Here is a 15778-nt window from a genome sequence, read left to right on the forward strand (position 1 = left end):
TATCACTCAAACTAACAGAGTAAGATTTCCAATTGTGGCATCAGGAGTAGAGATGCTCCAGATGCTGGAGAACAAAGTGGTTATTTTATGCTAAGACCATTAAAAAGCTGTTGAACAAATGTAATTGTGTAAAGGTAAAGAGCCAATAAACACTTATAAACACTTCTGCCAAGTTAGAAAGATCTTCATGTGTGAATAGCAACGCAATTAGCAAAAGAGTAGTTTGAATGTTGTTTTCAGTCACAGTAGTTCCAAAATTCTTTACCGTAGATTCGAGTGTGGCATAATGCTTAGACCAGTATTCATTTGTTCACAGTTCCTTTCAACTCTAATAATTCACAGAAAGGAAGGAGTGTCTTATTTGTTAGGAGAAAGTCCAGAATCTTAACTGATAGAAAAATTAATTCCTTAATCTCAAATAAAATGGTTAAATTATACGTTAATACCTCCCTTTTCTCTTAACTATTTTTTCTGTTTGTTTGCTTTTTCTTTTTCTTCTTTTCTCTTCTCCAGATCAGCTCTTTAATTCAGGAAATCCATTCCCAAATTTATCCTAAAAATTTTAAGCCATTGTCTGCTCTTCTAATTTTCTTATGTCTTTCTAAATACACAGAGGAGAAATACTATTTCAAAGTAGCACATAGTTCAACTTCCTGGAAAATTCCCTGAATTTTCAAAATATAGCAGTTTCTCAGAGATGTGTTTTGAAAGCTGTATTATGAAACTACAAATTACCATTTCAGTACAGACTGTAAAATATATATCAAAACTATAAAACCTTTTAAACCAGATTTGCAAAGAAATGATCAGGATCAAATCACAATATGTTGTAACACCTTGGAAAATAAAAGCTTACTTTTTTTTTTTTTTTGAAAAGAGTCAAAGACTTCTGTCATGCAGTGTCCCTTTTGAACCTGCATTCTTTTAAAGCAACTTGTTACTGTATTTTTACACATTTTCTCCATTAAAGCACATACGTAGTTGTAGGCTACTCAGGGCTGGAGTTGCATAAGGCATATTCTAAATTACATATTGCTTTCATTGCTGACTTCATTTCAATCTCCTCTAGAGTGCTTATGTACAGAAATCATTCTTCTCCAATAACTAGCAATGAGATTCATGTTTTCTTATGATTCCAAGGTGGGAATAAGACCAGGTTTTGCTTCTTCCACAACATGTTTGTTTTTATCAAGATATATCTCAGTGATTGTCTTTATTCATTTTAGGAATATTATCTTGGTGTAATCTAGAAATCAAATTCTGCATTCCTGCTAGTATGACACCCCACGTACCTTGCAGTTTTTATTCCTTCTGCTTAGCACAGGGCTAGCAATCCTGGCTTTCTGTCCTGGCAGATGAAGAAATGAACTCTTTATAAAAATATAATGACCAGATGGCTCTTGCAATGTATGATCAGCAGCTGGTCCAGTGCCCAATTTTGTAGTACTGCTCATTCTGAGGCTCCAGTCAAAATCATCATTTTCATCTTGCTTCCATCCACAAATATCAAACTCAAAATCACAATGCCCAATAGAGGTACCTGAAGGATATTTGCAAACACATGAAAACTTGGTGTAACCAACATTGCTGTAAGTATAAAAAATAAAAGTAACTTAATATGTCAATCTATTTTAGGACAAATTGCCTAGCTCTAGTTTTATAGGCCAATTCATGCCTTCCATAGAGCACCCAAGACATCTGCAGAAAACTAGCCTCTTTTTGGAGGAATACTTTAAAGCCAGGTGAGATCTCAGTAGTGCTTAAAAGGATAAAAAATGCCTATATTTATGGAACAAAACCCCATCCAATTAACAGTACGGAGCTCTAGAGAGACACAACCTCCATGCAGACACAAACAGGTAAAACATAAATGTAGGAGTGTTTACTTTGAACTGAATCATACCCACAGTTAGTTTACTTTAATATATTTCCAGAAGAATTCACTGGTAATTTATTAGACAATATGCAAACAGAGATGATTATCTAAGTTTCTCCTTGAATTGCATTTAATGCCTAAAAAAATAGAAGGTTGTGATAATTTTGACTGATTTTTATATGCCACGAAATGTATGCTCTTCACTGATTTTCTAGCTTTGAACGTCAAAACAGCCAATGTGGTTAGCCAACTGCCCACATAAATTAAGGTTAAGTCAATTACACTGGTCCAAAAGTTTAAGCTGCATATATTTCTCTACTATGCATCTATAACTTCATTATAATGATTACCAAGCAAGATTAAACTTGCTGAAATAAGCTGGAATTTTGCCAGAGCCTTCAAGAGACTGTGCCCTGAGTGTTCTTACTATTATTGCTGGAAAGGAAAGTACTTTGAAGATAAGTAGGGAAACTGAATAGATCATTTGGTCTGACAGTGTAAGAAATGACAAAAGCTTTCTCCTAAAATATAAACAAAACTTGAACCTCTTCTAGGGTCTGATAAAGTTCAGCCACTTACAAGTAACTTTATTTAATTGGCAGCTGGTCAGAAGCCTCAGTAATGAGGCCAAGGAGTCAACATCCATGGAGTCTACATGTGGACCAAAACAGTACAGACAGCTGCCTCTTAAATTTGAGGCTGAAATCAGGTGAAAGATTTTTTTTTTTTTCTATTTTTCTTTGTGAAGATCACATGGGTGGAAGAGAACTCTGAAACATTTCCTTATAAATATGAACTAGTAAGCAAAAAATAACTTCACTTTTATCTTTGTGTGCAAATACAACACTAAATTAAATATTAATAATAACAGCAAATCCCCAATGTGCTATAGGATTATCATTTATGCAAAACATAGATAATAATTTACCTCAACTGAATATAATTGTCCTCATCTTTTGCCATTTGAGCATTTCATTACATAATATTTCAGGATCCTAGCTAAAGCAATTTCTTCAATTACTCACAAATTTCATCTCTAGTCAACAAAAATCATTCATGCAACTGACCATTTTACTTTAAAGTCATGTTTTAAAGAATCAAGGCCCTTATATAAATCCCCTTTAAACAACAAAAGCATAAAGACTTTTCTCCCTCTGACAAGATAGTAGGTAACCTCCATTCCCTATCCACCTGTTTCACATAGGGATAGAAATTTCATACTCTTGATGTTTTCTTCCCTTATGTATGACTTAGAAGGTTGAGATGCTACATGTTTATGAACAGGAAGGACTCTCCATGTGGTAGGCACACAGTTCTAGTTGTATATGTCCCTTAGTAGTTGATGAAATAAGTTAATATTGGCAGTGTTTACCTAACATTAAATTTATTCTCAAACACATGGAAATAATTAAAAAAAAAAAAATCTGAAGAAAATTACTGCTTCAGCTGAGTTGCTACTCACACATCTCAGGGTAAAACAGCTATGTCTAGAGGAACAAGCAGTACACAACTATAGAAACAGATTTGTAGAGCTAAGGACCTGGTATTGGGAACCTGAATGTACCTGGGACAGTGGGGAAAAGGCCAAGAAAGAGGACTGAAGTGTGCACAGGCTGAATGAGCAGCAGAGGTTAGAATGCATTTGATGCTCTCCTGGGCATCTCTACCAGTCATTACCTCTTCCAGCAACATTGTGATCTATTTTATTCTCAAGTACATGCAGTCAGAAAACCATACTTGTGGCATTGCATTTAAAGAAAACTCTGAGCACATACCACTCATTTAGTGTCTAATGGAATAATTTCTAAACATTGAGGTCCTCAATACCTCTGTAAAAGAAGTACTTGAATTATTTTAAAAGTATTTAAAAAAATTAAAGTATTTTAAAGTAATTTAAAAGTATTTTAAAAGAAAATATTTTAAAAGAAATACTTGAATTATTTTACAGCATTGAAGTCATGCAGCTAGCTAAAAATAGCTTTCAAGAAAGAAAACAAAAACAAGGTACAGATCTCTCAATAGTAATTTAACAACTTTATGAGGCATAGTTTATATCTCAGCATCTAGGTTATGTCTAGACGTTGCTAATTAGACTTTGTGAGTATCAGCATGTGATATGGTCCTATTAACAGTTTAGAGTTTCAGGAATATTACAGAGATTAGGGACTAGTTTATTTACAATATTTCATTAACTAGGTTATGACGACTCTTTGTATACATAGCAAACAACATCTGTGGTTAGGGGTAGCTATCCATGAAGGCTTACTGCTAAAAGGTACTTTGGAGAAGTCTTTAAACTACACAATTTTCATGTTTTTTAAACACGGTTGCCATGCATACCTATGTAGTGTTTCCTGTCATCTTTAACCATACTATGCATTTCCCAGTCTTCTAAGTTTCAGTTATTCAATCTATTATTCTATGGGTCAGCAACGATAAAACAGCTCTTCTCTGCTAGCTGCAAGGAATGAAAAGATGTCACAAAGCATAAATACGTGCTTCCTAAAGTTGGTCTCTTCAGAGGCAGTCTCTCTTATGAAAAAGCCGTGAAAACATAACTAGCCTTTTTCTGTGTTCAGGGTACTAGCCTTAAGTCAGCGTGGTAGGAAATTAATAAAGTCCACCACCGCGTAGTTGAAATATTAGCCTTGGGATGATTTGTCCTGGTTTGTGACCTAAAAATAAAAACTTTATAGGTCATCTTTGAAATGGGCTGACTAGAAAAAAAAAACAGGTCATGAAACTAATTAATTATGATGACAATTAAATCTTTTTTGTCATCACAATATCATCATATATTGTGATAAATGTGTACGCCATTTTTGCAAAAAGAATGTTTTCACCAATTGCTGTTATGCATTTCTATTTTATTAAATATATAACGCAGTACCAAGAAAAGGAAACCAAAATTCTTCAGTACGTAGTGAAAACTTAAAATGTTTTCATAAAATATGTCAAGTTTGGGGTGAAAAAAAGGAAAAAAAAAGGAAAAGAGAAAGGGAAAAGGGAAAAAAAGAAAAGAAAGGGAAAGCCAAAATTAAATCCAGTTCCTGTTGTTGTTACTGAAAATTCTATTAAATAGCTTAGTGACATGCTGTCCCTGGTTTGGAAAACAATTAGAAGTTTATTAGTAAGAAAGTCAGTCAAAAAACATAGTTTCTTTGCCTAGTATCTCCACTTCAAATGATATCAGTGGATTTGTGTACCTTTGCTTCACAGAACTGTATTCACTAAGAAATTGATAAATTGTGTTCATAACCTCCATAAAAATGAGGCTGCTTTTCATACTGTAGCAAACAATGGAGATTTGATTGTGTGAGAATTTTCTACAATTTTATGAGAAAAAAAAGAAAGTGTTAGTACTACCTAAACAATATATGTGATCCTTTTCTCCAGAGGAAAACCCATTTCTTATTAAACACCATTCTTTGTATCCAATACTACAGATGCTGTTTCTTGATATCTCTTGTAAAACTAAAATTGTACTGTATTCATTCTAAAATAATTTGTTAAGAGATCTGGCAATCCTTGAAATATCAAAGAAGGTAACTCCCTATATCCCAAAGATATTATACTTGATGCATTTTTTCAGCTTTAATACATTCTTTTCATATGGAAAGCAGATTTTTAACTGTGCTTTTAAAGACAGTAGAGAAATTCACTAACAGCACTTTTTATTTTCCATCATATTATTTCAAAGTAAATAATAGTAATTTAAAATCCATAAAAGCCAAATAATAAAAATTATTACCTTCATGTTTGCTGTCTTTGGTGATGAGCTGCCAGCAGTGTTCAAGTATTAACAATTCACAACAGGCATGGTTACTTGTGATAATTATGTTTTAAAAAACTACCATACTTACTGCAAATGGCAGGGCTCTCATCTGAGTTATCTGCACAATCATTTACAAAATCACAAAGATTATCCTTTGGGATGCAGTACTTGTTGGCACATGTGAATTCCTGTAATGTGCAAGGTCTGTCTGGGATGAGCAAAGGGGAACAATCTTCAAAAGTAATATCATCCACTGCCACATCTCCCATGTAACTGACACCACGTTTTGCCCTGAAAATAATCTAATAAAAATTATAGAGATATTACAGTGAAGCATGGGTAAGATATGCATGCAACATGAATAGAACATAAAACAATTGTTCCTTCAAATCTTGGAAGTGGTCAATTCTTATTCTTGTAGCATTGTCCTATGCATGCTTGTACCACTGTGTGTACAGATCTGTCACTACAGTTATTGAAGGACCATTACCACAGGAAAGAAAATGGGTAATACAAATAGATACTAGCTCCTGCTGTTCCTGAATTAATAGCAAGGGTTCCACTTACTTCTGCAAAGTGTGAAATGTATTAATCTTTCACACGTTATTCCCGTGAAAGTTACTAGTTAAAGTTCAGTTAAAAGCCATCCAAGACAGAAGGGCAATATAACATATTTTTAAATGTTCCAGCCTGTCTCTATGTTTGTTTTATTTTGTTGTTGTTTTGTTGTTGTTGTTGGTTGTTTGGGTTTTTGTTGTTGTTGGGGTTTTGTTTGTTTGTTTGCTTGTTTTAGAATGATAAAATTAAGCATGGCATACTCATGACTAACCATCTCTAAGATGCTGAAGGATCAGATCATATTTCAAAGTGGATATCATGCTCAAGACTCTTTTTTTTCTCAATCAAATGCAAAAATACAATTCTACTGCACACTAAGGAGAAGGAAGTGGAATGGTTCTAAACCAAGTCAGTTTCAAGGATAGAAGGGAATTCTGTCTTAAAAATGGATGCCTGTCTAAAATCGAAGAGGAGTGAGAAATTTACAAAAACTTGTGTTCAGTTTAGGTAAATGATCAGACAGCCAAAAATATTACTGTTTTTGTTGTTGTTATTCAGAAGGGGAGACAGAGCCGGGGTGGGGGTGGGGTGGGGGGGGAGGAAGGGAAATAAGAGGGTAAAAGCAAATAATGAAAGTATCTAAAGCCAAACTGTCTGGAGAGAACATAAAATGTGAATACACACCTGAAAATTTGAACGAATTCCCAAGAACACTTCTGCTCTGTTCCATTGTGGACCTTGGGTGCCACTTTGGGTCCATAGTTTAGAAGTCTTGTTACCAGTTTTACAGAGTACCTGAAAAGGAAATAATTACAGGTCACAAAAAATCTTTCCATTACCAACACACTGCAGGTTCCTTAATTTTGTCTAGAGTATCCTGTATAATTGATCTCTATACCAACATTAAATATCAAGTGCAAATTGATTTGCCAGTGTAAGCTACTATTCAACTAAAATAATGCTTTAAAACTTTCTGATCTGCCCATGAACATACTCTGCTCTGGGTCTTACCCAGGTTAATTCACCCACTAATTTAACTGGAACAGTTAACCACAAATAAAAATTGCTCAGGAAAGGGTCAAGATCCATTTGTAAAACATGGAAATCAGCACTAACAACACATATTAATAGTTCATGCGTTTACTACATGGCATTAGTTTGCTACATTATAGTTCCAGGAGAGATTTAATGTCCTGATTCTATATGATCATATGAATATTTTTTTTTATTTTTTTTTCCCTACAGATGAAAATTTGTTCTTCCCTTCTTAAGACCATATTTTACTTGTTTGGGTAATAGAAGACTCACAAATACCTATAAGCCTTTGAACAGCCATTGAACTGGAGAAACCTAACTTCAACATTAGCACATTAGCACAAAATCTTACATATGCTTTATTCCATCCTCTCGGGCATCCAAATTCATCTGAGCTAGTAACAACCCGATCAGAGTTTGATGATGTGTCAAGTTGTGCCTTCAATCAGTATTCACAGAGTTAAACATCAGTTCACCAGTTGCCTGTACCACTTCTGCTTCCAAGGATTTATTGCTACTTTGTGTTATCTTTTTAGGATTGCCCACATATTTTTGAAATGAAAAACATGTTTTTTTTGAAAATTTATGTAGTCCCATGTGTGTGCATGGTATTGTATAACAGGTAAGTTCTGGCAAGCAAATAGCAGATCATCCCAGTGAAGAGCTTTCATTCCATAGGAACAAAAGAAACCAATGCTTCTGAATGAAATGGAAAACAAAATGACACCTGGCTTTATAGACAAGAAAACTGCTCCCAGAAGACATGAATTTTAAGGCAAGGATAAAAAATGTAGAAAAACAGAGGCTACAGATATTATTTGAGAGAATATGGGGTGCTGAATAAGAGATTTTTCTTACTCTTACATACATGCTATACAGGTATATGAATATAAATATGAATGTTTGGGACAATATAGACAGATGTACAATTTTCCACAAACTGTACATTACCTACTAAATTATAAAACCAATTCCTTCATCAATAATTCATATTTTCTCTCATATCATGCTAAAGGTTACAATTTTAAAGTTGAACATGCCCATACATTTATATCCTATTAAAATCCAGGGCTTCTCTGTACCCTAATTTACCTGAAAGCTTTGCAAGTTGTTGAAAAATGGCTTCTAATACTTTGGTAGAGTTAGCAATAGAAACCAGACAAAAATGTTTCCAACAATTATTCAAACTGAAGTTGCACAATAAAGTGAAAACTAATCAGTGTTTAAGAAAGCCACAGAAACACAGGAAGACATACACTCATGCAAGTAGTGGGAGCTTTCAACATTTACATTACATTTGATGGTATAGACACAAAGATGGAATAATCCAAACTTGTGAACTAAATAAAAATGTGATAGTCATGAGGGAGACTAATAGAAGAACATCAGTGATATTCAGCCATAGAAAAGATTCAAAATTGTATAATACTTATAATATTTAAAAGAAAATAAAGAAAATAAATAAATAATTATATCTTCTCTCTCTAAGAGCCCAGCAGCTGCCCCATGTCAGATCAGATCCAGCTCCAGCTGGCTCCAAAAGGGACGTGGTCAGAGCCAAGCCAATAAGCGATGTTGTTTGTGCCTCTGTGAGAGCAGATTTAAGAAAGCGTTAGGGCCTAACCATAGCCCCCATTCTCTGTTCCCCTGCTCTGTTTGGGGAGAGAAGGTAGAAGAGGATGGATGGCAAGGGAAAGGTTTTCAGTTTGCCTTTACAGAATCACAGAATCACAGAATATCTAGGTTGGAAGAGACCTCAAGATCATCGAGTCCAACCTCTAACCTAACACGAACAGTCCCCACTAAACCATATCCCTAAGCTCTACATCTAAACATCTTTTAAAGACTTCCAGGGATGGTGACTCCACCACCTCCCTGGGCAAAGGGATTTAGTTTCTCCCTGCTCTAGACTAGTTAGTAACAGGCAATAAATTACATGAACCTCCCTGTGCTGTCCCTGTTTTGCCCGTAATGGCAATTGTTAAGCAACCTCTGTATCCTTATCTCAACCATTGATCCCTTTTCCATGCTATTTTCTCTCCCTTTTCCTTTGAAGATGTGGAGTCAGAAAGCAATGTGGTAGAGTTTACTTGCCAGTTAAGGAGAAACCACCACAATAATGAAGCAATTGAAATGAGATACCTATTTACTATGTTTAAAATTCAATGGTATTGTGATTTTCCTTTGGTACATCTTAAAATCAACTAAGGTAAAGAGGGGGTAAAGTCAATTACGTGGGGCATAGTCTCCTACTAGAGGCAGTGGTTGGAACTGAGAGAAACAAAATCTCACTGTGTTTGTCTTTTGTGGTGGTACCTTCATCCTGTTATTAATTGGGCTGTTAATTTCTGCAAAAGCATCTGTGGACTTACTTCCAAGTAACATGGATGCCTGCACACTTCAGAAGCTCTGGGACACTAGGGCAAATGAAAAGAAGTCAAAAGACATTGATTTGTCCCAAAACCTTAAACTGAGGACAAATTGTCTTTATACTCTGAACTCACCCTAATTCTGATGAACTGAAATTTGAATACCTGCCAGTGCCCTAGGAAGATCTCTATTACTTTGGAGAAATTCAGTGATATTTTAAAAAATTGTTTAAGAATTCCAGGAAACACGAAATATGCTTCCTCTGAATACCTAGCAAGACAAATGCATTGGCTGGAGGACACCTAGTTCTCTACTGTCAACATACATTTTAATTTCACCTTCAAAACAGCTGAATTTTGCCAGCTTTTCATTATATATATTTTTTTATTATTATTCAGAGTAACTGAGAGAGTGAGAATTTATTAATAAAATTAAATTCACTGACCACAACTAATTTGATACTCACTGCACACGATTGGGTATCATAACCTGAGTATTTTTTAAAAAAACATTTATGATGCTGTAAGTTATTGTGTAACACTCATGGGAAATTCTGTTATATTTAATATGATGTGTGGAAAAAAAATGTTGAGAACAACTTTGCTGTTCTATTCAGTCACTTTGCAGTGACTCATTTGATCTATAAGCTGCTGAACAGTTAGATTTCCTTTACAGAAGTATTTTTATTTTAAATAGAGTATAGAAAATGGTATTGCTAAGAAAGCTTGTTATTGTTAAGTCCTAGAAATAACTCAAAGTTTCTTACATTAATATAATTAACTATTGAAAAATATATGTTAAGCTTTTGAAGGAATAACATAGCAATAAGGCATTTCTACAAAATTTCATCATGAATTTTGAAACTACGGCTTTTTTCTAACTCCCACATTTAGCCAAAAACCTCAATTTCCAAATACATACTGATGATTCTCAGTTAAGGGGTATTATACAGTACAAGACTTTTGCCTATACAGAAGTTCCAACCATGATACATGCATAAAGGTCATCATTTTGGTGTGCTGTAGAAACTTATATTTTCCACAGCTTACACAACTAATGCTTCCTTCAAATCTTAAATAATTGAGAGCAGTAGAGTGTTAGCAATTATTCATTTTTGTTTATTAGCAGCCTAATCTCTAATGAAACTAAACGAAAAAACATTAATTTCCCAGCAATTTCATAGAGTAAGAATAAATCAAAATAAAGAATATCTCCATACCTCCAGAGAACCTACTGTTGAACCATTCATATGGTTCCAGAACACGATTTTGCACTTGGGCCCCGTAAGGGAGATGACTGGAGTAGCAATGTCAGCAGTGTGACCAAATTCTCCATTTGAGCTGTCTGCAAACAAATACCAGCCTTCTACAGTATACCTGTTCAGAGAGAAAGATATTAATTTATTAAAAGATAATATTTAATCAACATTAAGTTAAAGTCATATTAAAGTGGTAATATTTCTTTATACAGATATAGAACTTTCTAGTTGAGTGTCTGGATGCCCTTTAATTAATCTGTGTATTACCAGAATTCCATGAAATCCCTTGAAAAGTCATCTAGTACTTTTATATCACGTCCAGACAAAATACAGAGCTGAAGACTGCCTTTACCCACAGTGTCCCATCACAGCAGCTGGAGGGCCTTTGAGCCCATCCTCCCCCACGTCACCCATCCATCCTCCTTCATCAAGAAAAGTAGAAGCCTACTCAAAGCTGGGGTATACATGGATATTTTCCTGCTTGAAGTTAAGAAATCCCAAGATATTGTGTGAAACTCTTCCTGCTGGGAAAGACAAGGCTGCCTGTGTGGTATACATCAGATTCTGAGCGTATGCAGAGAGTTTTAGGGTTTTGGGTTGCTCATATTTGGTTCCTGAAACACTTTCCTTTCAAAGAAAAAAAGTGGCTGTTGACCAAATACAAGATTCTGTTCTCTTTAATGGAGATGCTACACACTCCATTGCTGAAAAGATCCTTTCCAGCAAGGGCTTATAGAATAGACTTGACTATAGGACCTATATTTCTTAAAAGGTCCTTACCTGAAATACCTTTATTAGGATTTCCTGGCTTTTCAGTTTGCCTGTTTGGCCAAGCTCTGAGCTACAGCTCTGAAAAGTAGCATCATTGCAATCGTGAAAAGGCACTGCCAAGAGAAATGTGGGGTATACCCAAAGGCTCTTCCCAGACTGGAAGTTTTTCAAATAGGAATGGTGAGGACTACAAGGTACAGATTTAAGAACATATTTTTAATTCACAAGACTGCTCTAAGTAGTTAGACTTAGAACAACATAAAGGTCTATAACACTGTTGTCTGTGGTATGACTCAGCAGTAACTTAGCTGTCTTTGCTGTGCCAGCAATATTAAACAAATATTGAAAAACCTTTTTTTTTTCAATAATGTACTGAAGTCTCTTTGAAAAAATCTGATAAGCATTTTTTTTCTTTAAAAGATGCTATAAATTAAAAAATAGTAATTTGAAAAAAACTCTCAGATTACAATGCTTACATTGAACTCAACATGTACTATTTAAATGATAAAATAAATCTGAAATTAGCACATACAGGTTTATCATTGTAAAGTTACCACAAAGTTAGTAGAATATTTTTTCTGTGTATAATAATTAGCATTTAATAATAACAAATAGCATACATGTATTAAGGTACATTACTTAACTTGTAGGTCAAGGAGAGTCTGAATTGCACCTTATATTCAGTCATTTTAGGAGTAGCATAATCTAACTAGAGGTACTACATAGTATAAGATAGGCTAGAAACAGGTAAATTTATCTCTATATTCACAGCAATTTCCTCTGAGGATTTGAAGTCTGTTAATTCATTCATTCATCCTTAGAATCAAGTATGCAGTAACTTATATCTAATATGACCAGTGACAGACTGATGGTCTGAAAATAGCTTGATCTTCCTGGGTAGCCCAGGGCAAAGAATTTTGCACAGTATCTCCTTTAGGTTATAGTACTTCCTGTAACCTGTGGTTGCTCATAAACATATATTTAAATGAAAATACTGTTCCATCTCTTCCTCTTTCTTGACAGAAAAGACTGCTAAAATTTTCCTTCAAAGGGAAAATTAAAACCTAGTAATAACCACTGACATAAAACAGCCCATGAAAAATCCTTGCAAATCAGCATCTGGTTCACTGCTAGTTACGTAGAGTACTGCTTCCACCTCCCCTGGTCTCCTATCAGGAAAAAAAAATAGATTAAACAGACAACTGCTCTAACCATGGGAAAGTACAGAAAATATTTTAGTAGATGAAAATTGCAGACAATTCTGACACTATAAATCTTTTGAGTACAGAAATTACAGTCTATGTCCTTCAGCAGAGCTGAAGAAACATGTAATTATAAGAACTTCCATGGATCAGTAAGAGTGGGAGCACTTTCACTAGCTAGTTAATCAGCCACAGTACAATCCTTTGGTCATTAAGCACCTTCTGGAGGTTTCCCCAAACCTTATCTAACATGCAAGAACGAGAGAATAATTCTTTTTGTAGATATTGTTAAAGATGTGTGTAAATTAGTGAAAAGAAGTGGGTTATTCCCATAATTTATTTTTAGCTAGGGAAAATGATTCTCTAAACTGTTAATATATTTGCTTTATTTAAATATGAAGTGGAATACTAAAATATCTCATAAAATGAAGGAATTTATGCAGGAAAAGATAACATCATTTTGCAGACAGTTTCTTACATGCTAATTGGAGAACATGTAGTACATATAATTCATAATCAAAAATGAAGACTTTTACATAAAAATTCAATAGTCTGTGGGGTGGGTTTCCAATGTTTAGATAGAAATCAGATACTTGCAAGAAAGTCATAGTCATGATCAGAGTTAACATCTTCTACTGCCACCCATAAAATAGCTATCCACTCTGAAGAATTATAATATTCCTTTCTTATAAAAGAAAAGCCCAAAATTTTATAGAAAAACAAATGAACAAAAACCATTTCTGAGCCATATACAAGTACGTATTTCTGAAAGAGTAAAAATGTTTTAAAAACAAATCTCAAAATGTGGGTCAAACCTTCATTTGGCATAAATCAGACACATTAAAGGTGAAACCTTTAGGGATTATTGGTAAAGATAAGAGGTGTTGTTCTGGTAGCGTTCTAGGGAAAAGTGTTATGATCTGGGAAAATCTGAATCTTCCCACAATCTTATTTTTGTTTTCATTCAGAAGCAGAAGAGAAGACTGGCTCTGAAGCTTTTCTTTTATCACAGAATCATAGAACCACAGAAGAGTTGGGAAACCTTGAAAGATCATCAGGTCCAACCTTTCATGGGAAAAGGGGGCCTAGATACTTTGAATTTCTAAAAATAAAATAATACTGAATGTTAAGAGCCGTATTTCAAGGAAGGAAATCCATACTTCCTGAATTACTATCCTTTTATCCTGGCAATTTAGACATCTTTATAATTACTACATGCATTTACATCATCCTTCAGAAAGTTAGAAGTGAACTACTCAGAAAATAAGTACAGAATAGAGTAAAATATATACAAGCCTTAGGGTAATTCAGTAATACTAAATCCAAAATAAAAAGTAATAAAACATTTTTTGTTAAAACAGCTTCTAATAAGCTGCAGTGACAACTGAAGTAGAAACCTACATAGGTTACAGATTTTTCAAGCAAGTTTGAATTTGAAATATTCATTCATTTCCCTCCTTTCTTCTGAAGAAAGATGTTGCTTCAATGTAGTAATATTTAATTTCTTTTTTCATTTTTTTTTGTCCCTCAGCTCTGAGTTTTCTACCGGAGTCTTGCCTAGAGATAGAAGAATATCCAGTTCTCTTAAGGTTTGCAAAAACATTTAAAAATTCAGAATGTACTCTGCTGCTGGAAATTCATGTTTTCAGTGTCCTAAGACTATCAGTACAATATTTAGAACAACATTCAAGAGGGCTGTTTAAACTCAGCAGAATGATAAAGAGGTCTGAAAAGCAATAACACTTAAAAACCTCTTACTTCCCAGAATGTTCAGTATCAAGTTCAGACCTCTCAGTGAGATTAGTTTGAAAGAGCAGTAGGGTACAATCAGTGCTCTGATGAAATTCAGACATCCATCTCTTATTTGGTGCATTCAGTCTGAAGCATTCCAAAATCACATCTGTCTAGATAATTCATGTCTCATAGTGCATACTCAATATTATTTTTGCCCTTGTTTCAGTGTTCACTAAAAGGTTACATTTAAAACTAGTAAACCAGATTAAGGTCCCTTTGGTGATACACTTGAGTGCTACCCACACAGTGGGTAGGTCACAGGGAGAGTATATGGTTGCAAGAGAATATTAAGTATGTGCGGGAAAGTAAAGAAAAATGGAAAGATCAGAAAGGGCTAGATAAATCTGTGGAGAGCATCCTTGTTTATGTAATCTTCACTCTTATCACTGATGACCTATCTATCTATGTTGCTGTTTAAAAGGAAAGCTTTCTGCTAATGTCACTGACATTAACTTGTAGCACATTTGCTCACAGAGCAAAGGAATCTCTATATTTATAAAGTCTTTAAGATGGCTGGCATAGAGACATAGAATTTACAGGAAGATAAACATACAATAGGGAGAAGAGTTTGAAAGAAGCAATAAGAAATCACATTTGCATATAGTTCACATGTTAGAGTACTGGCATCCTCTATGGATGTATCCTTTGTAGCAGAGGCAGTTAATACGTATGTGATCCCCTGTTCAGTCTGCCAAGCTGTGACTTTAAAGCGAACTATTTCTTAGTTGGCGTATATATGCAGTCACTTGGTATTCCAAAACTTTCCATAAACCCAAAAATATCAGTCTTTCTTACTCTGTACAAAAGTTGTTCTCTTCTTCCTCATCTTTATTCTTTGAATGATTTTCAGTAAATGTAATAGTTTCTTCATTCATTCTCCTGTGAAGACAGGCTGAGATAGGTGGCGATATTCAGCCTGGAGAAGAGAAGGCTCTGGGGATACCTTATTGTAGCTTTTCATGACTTAAACGAGGTCTTATAAAAAAACAAGAAGAGCAACTTTTTTGCTCAGGCAGACAATGACAGGACAAGGGGAAATGGTTTTAAACTAAAAGATTTAGATTAGAGGTTAGGAGGAAATTCTTCACTCAGAGGGTGGTGAGGCATTGGCACAGGTTGCCCAGCGAAGCTGTGGATGC

The 15778-nt window shown here is 34.6% G+C and overlaps 1 protein-coding gene across 4 annotated transcripts in view; it reads right to left on the bottom strand.

Moving 5' to 3' along the window:
- The window catches only part of MALRD1 (MAM and LDL receptor class A domain containing 1), a 263177-nt gene that overhangs the window by 159512 nt on the left and 87887 nt on the right, over positions 1 to 15778 (bottom strand). For all 4 annotated transcript variants that reach the window (XM_068673784.1, XM_068673783.1, XM_068673782.1 and 1 more), the window contains 4 exons: positions 10834 to 10990; positions 6894 to 7004; positions 5740 to 5953; positions 1293 to 1540 (listed from right to left, as the gene is read on the bottom strand). In XM_068673784.1, coding sequence (XP_068529885.1) covers positions 1293 to 1540; positions 5740 to 5953; positions 6894 to 7004; positions 10834 to 10990 — 730 coding nt within the window. The remainder of the gene's footprint in view (positions 1 to 1292; positions 1541 to 5739; positions 5954 to 6893; positions 7005 to 10833; positions 10991 to 15778) is intronic.

The sequence above is a fragment of the Anas acuta genome, chromosome 2 (assembly GCF_963932015.1).
Source record: "Anas acuta chromosome 2, bAnaAcu1.1, whole genome shotgun sequence".
Taxonomy (NCBI): Eukaryota; Metazoa; Chordata; class Aves; order Anseriformes; family Anatidae; genus Anas; species Anas acuta.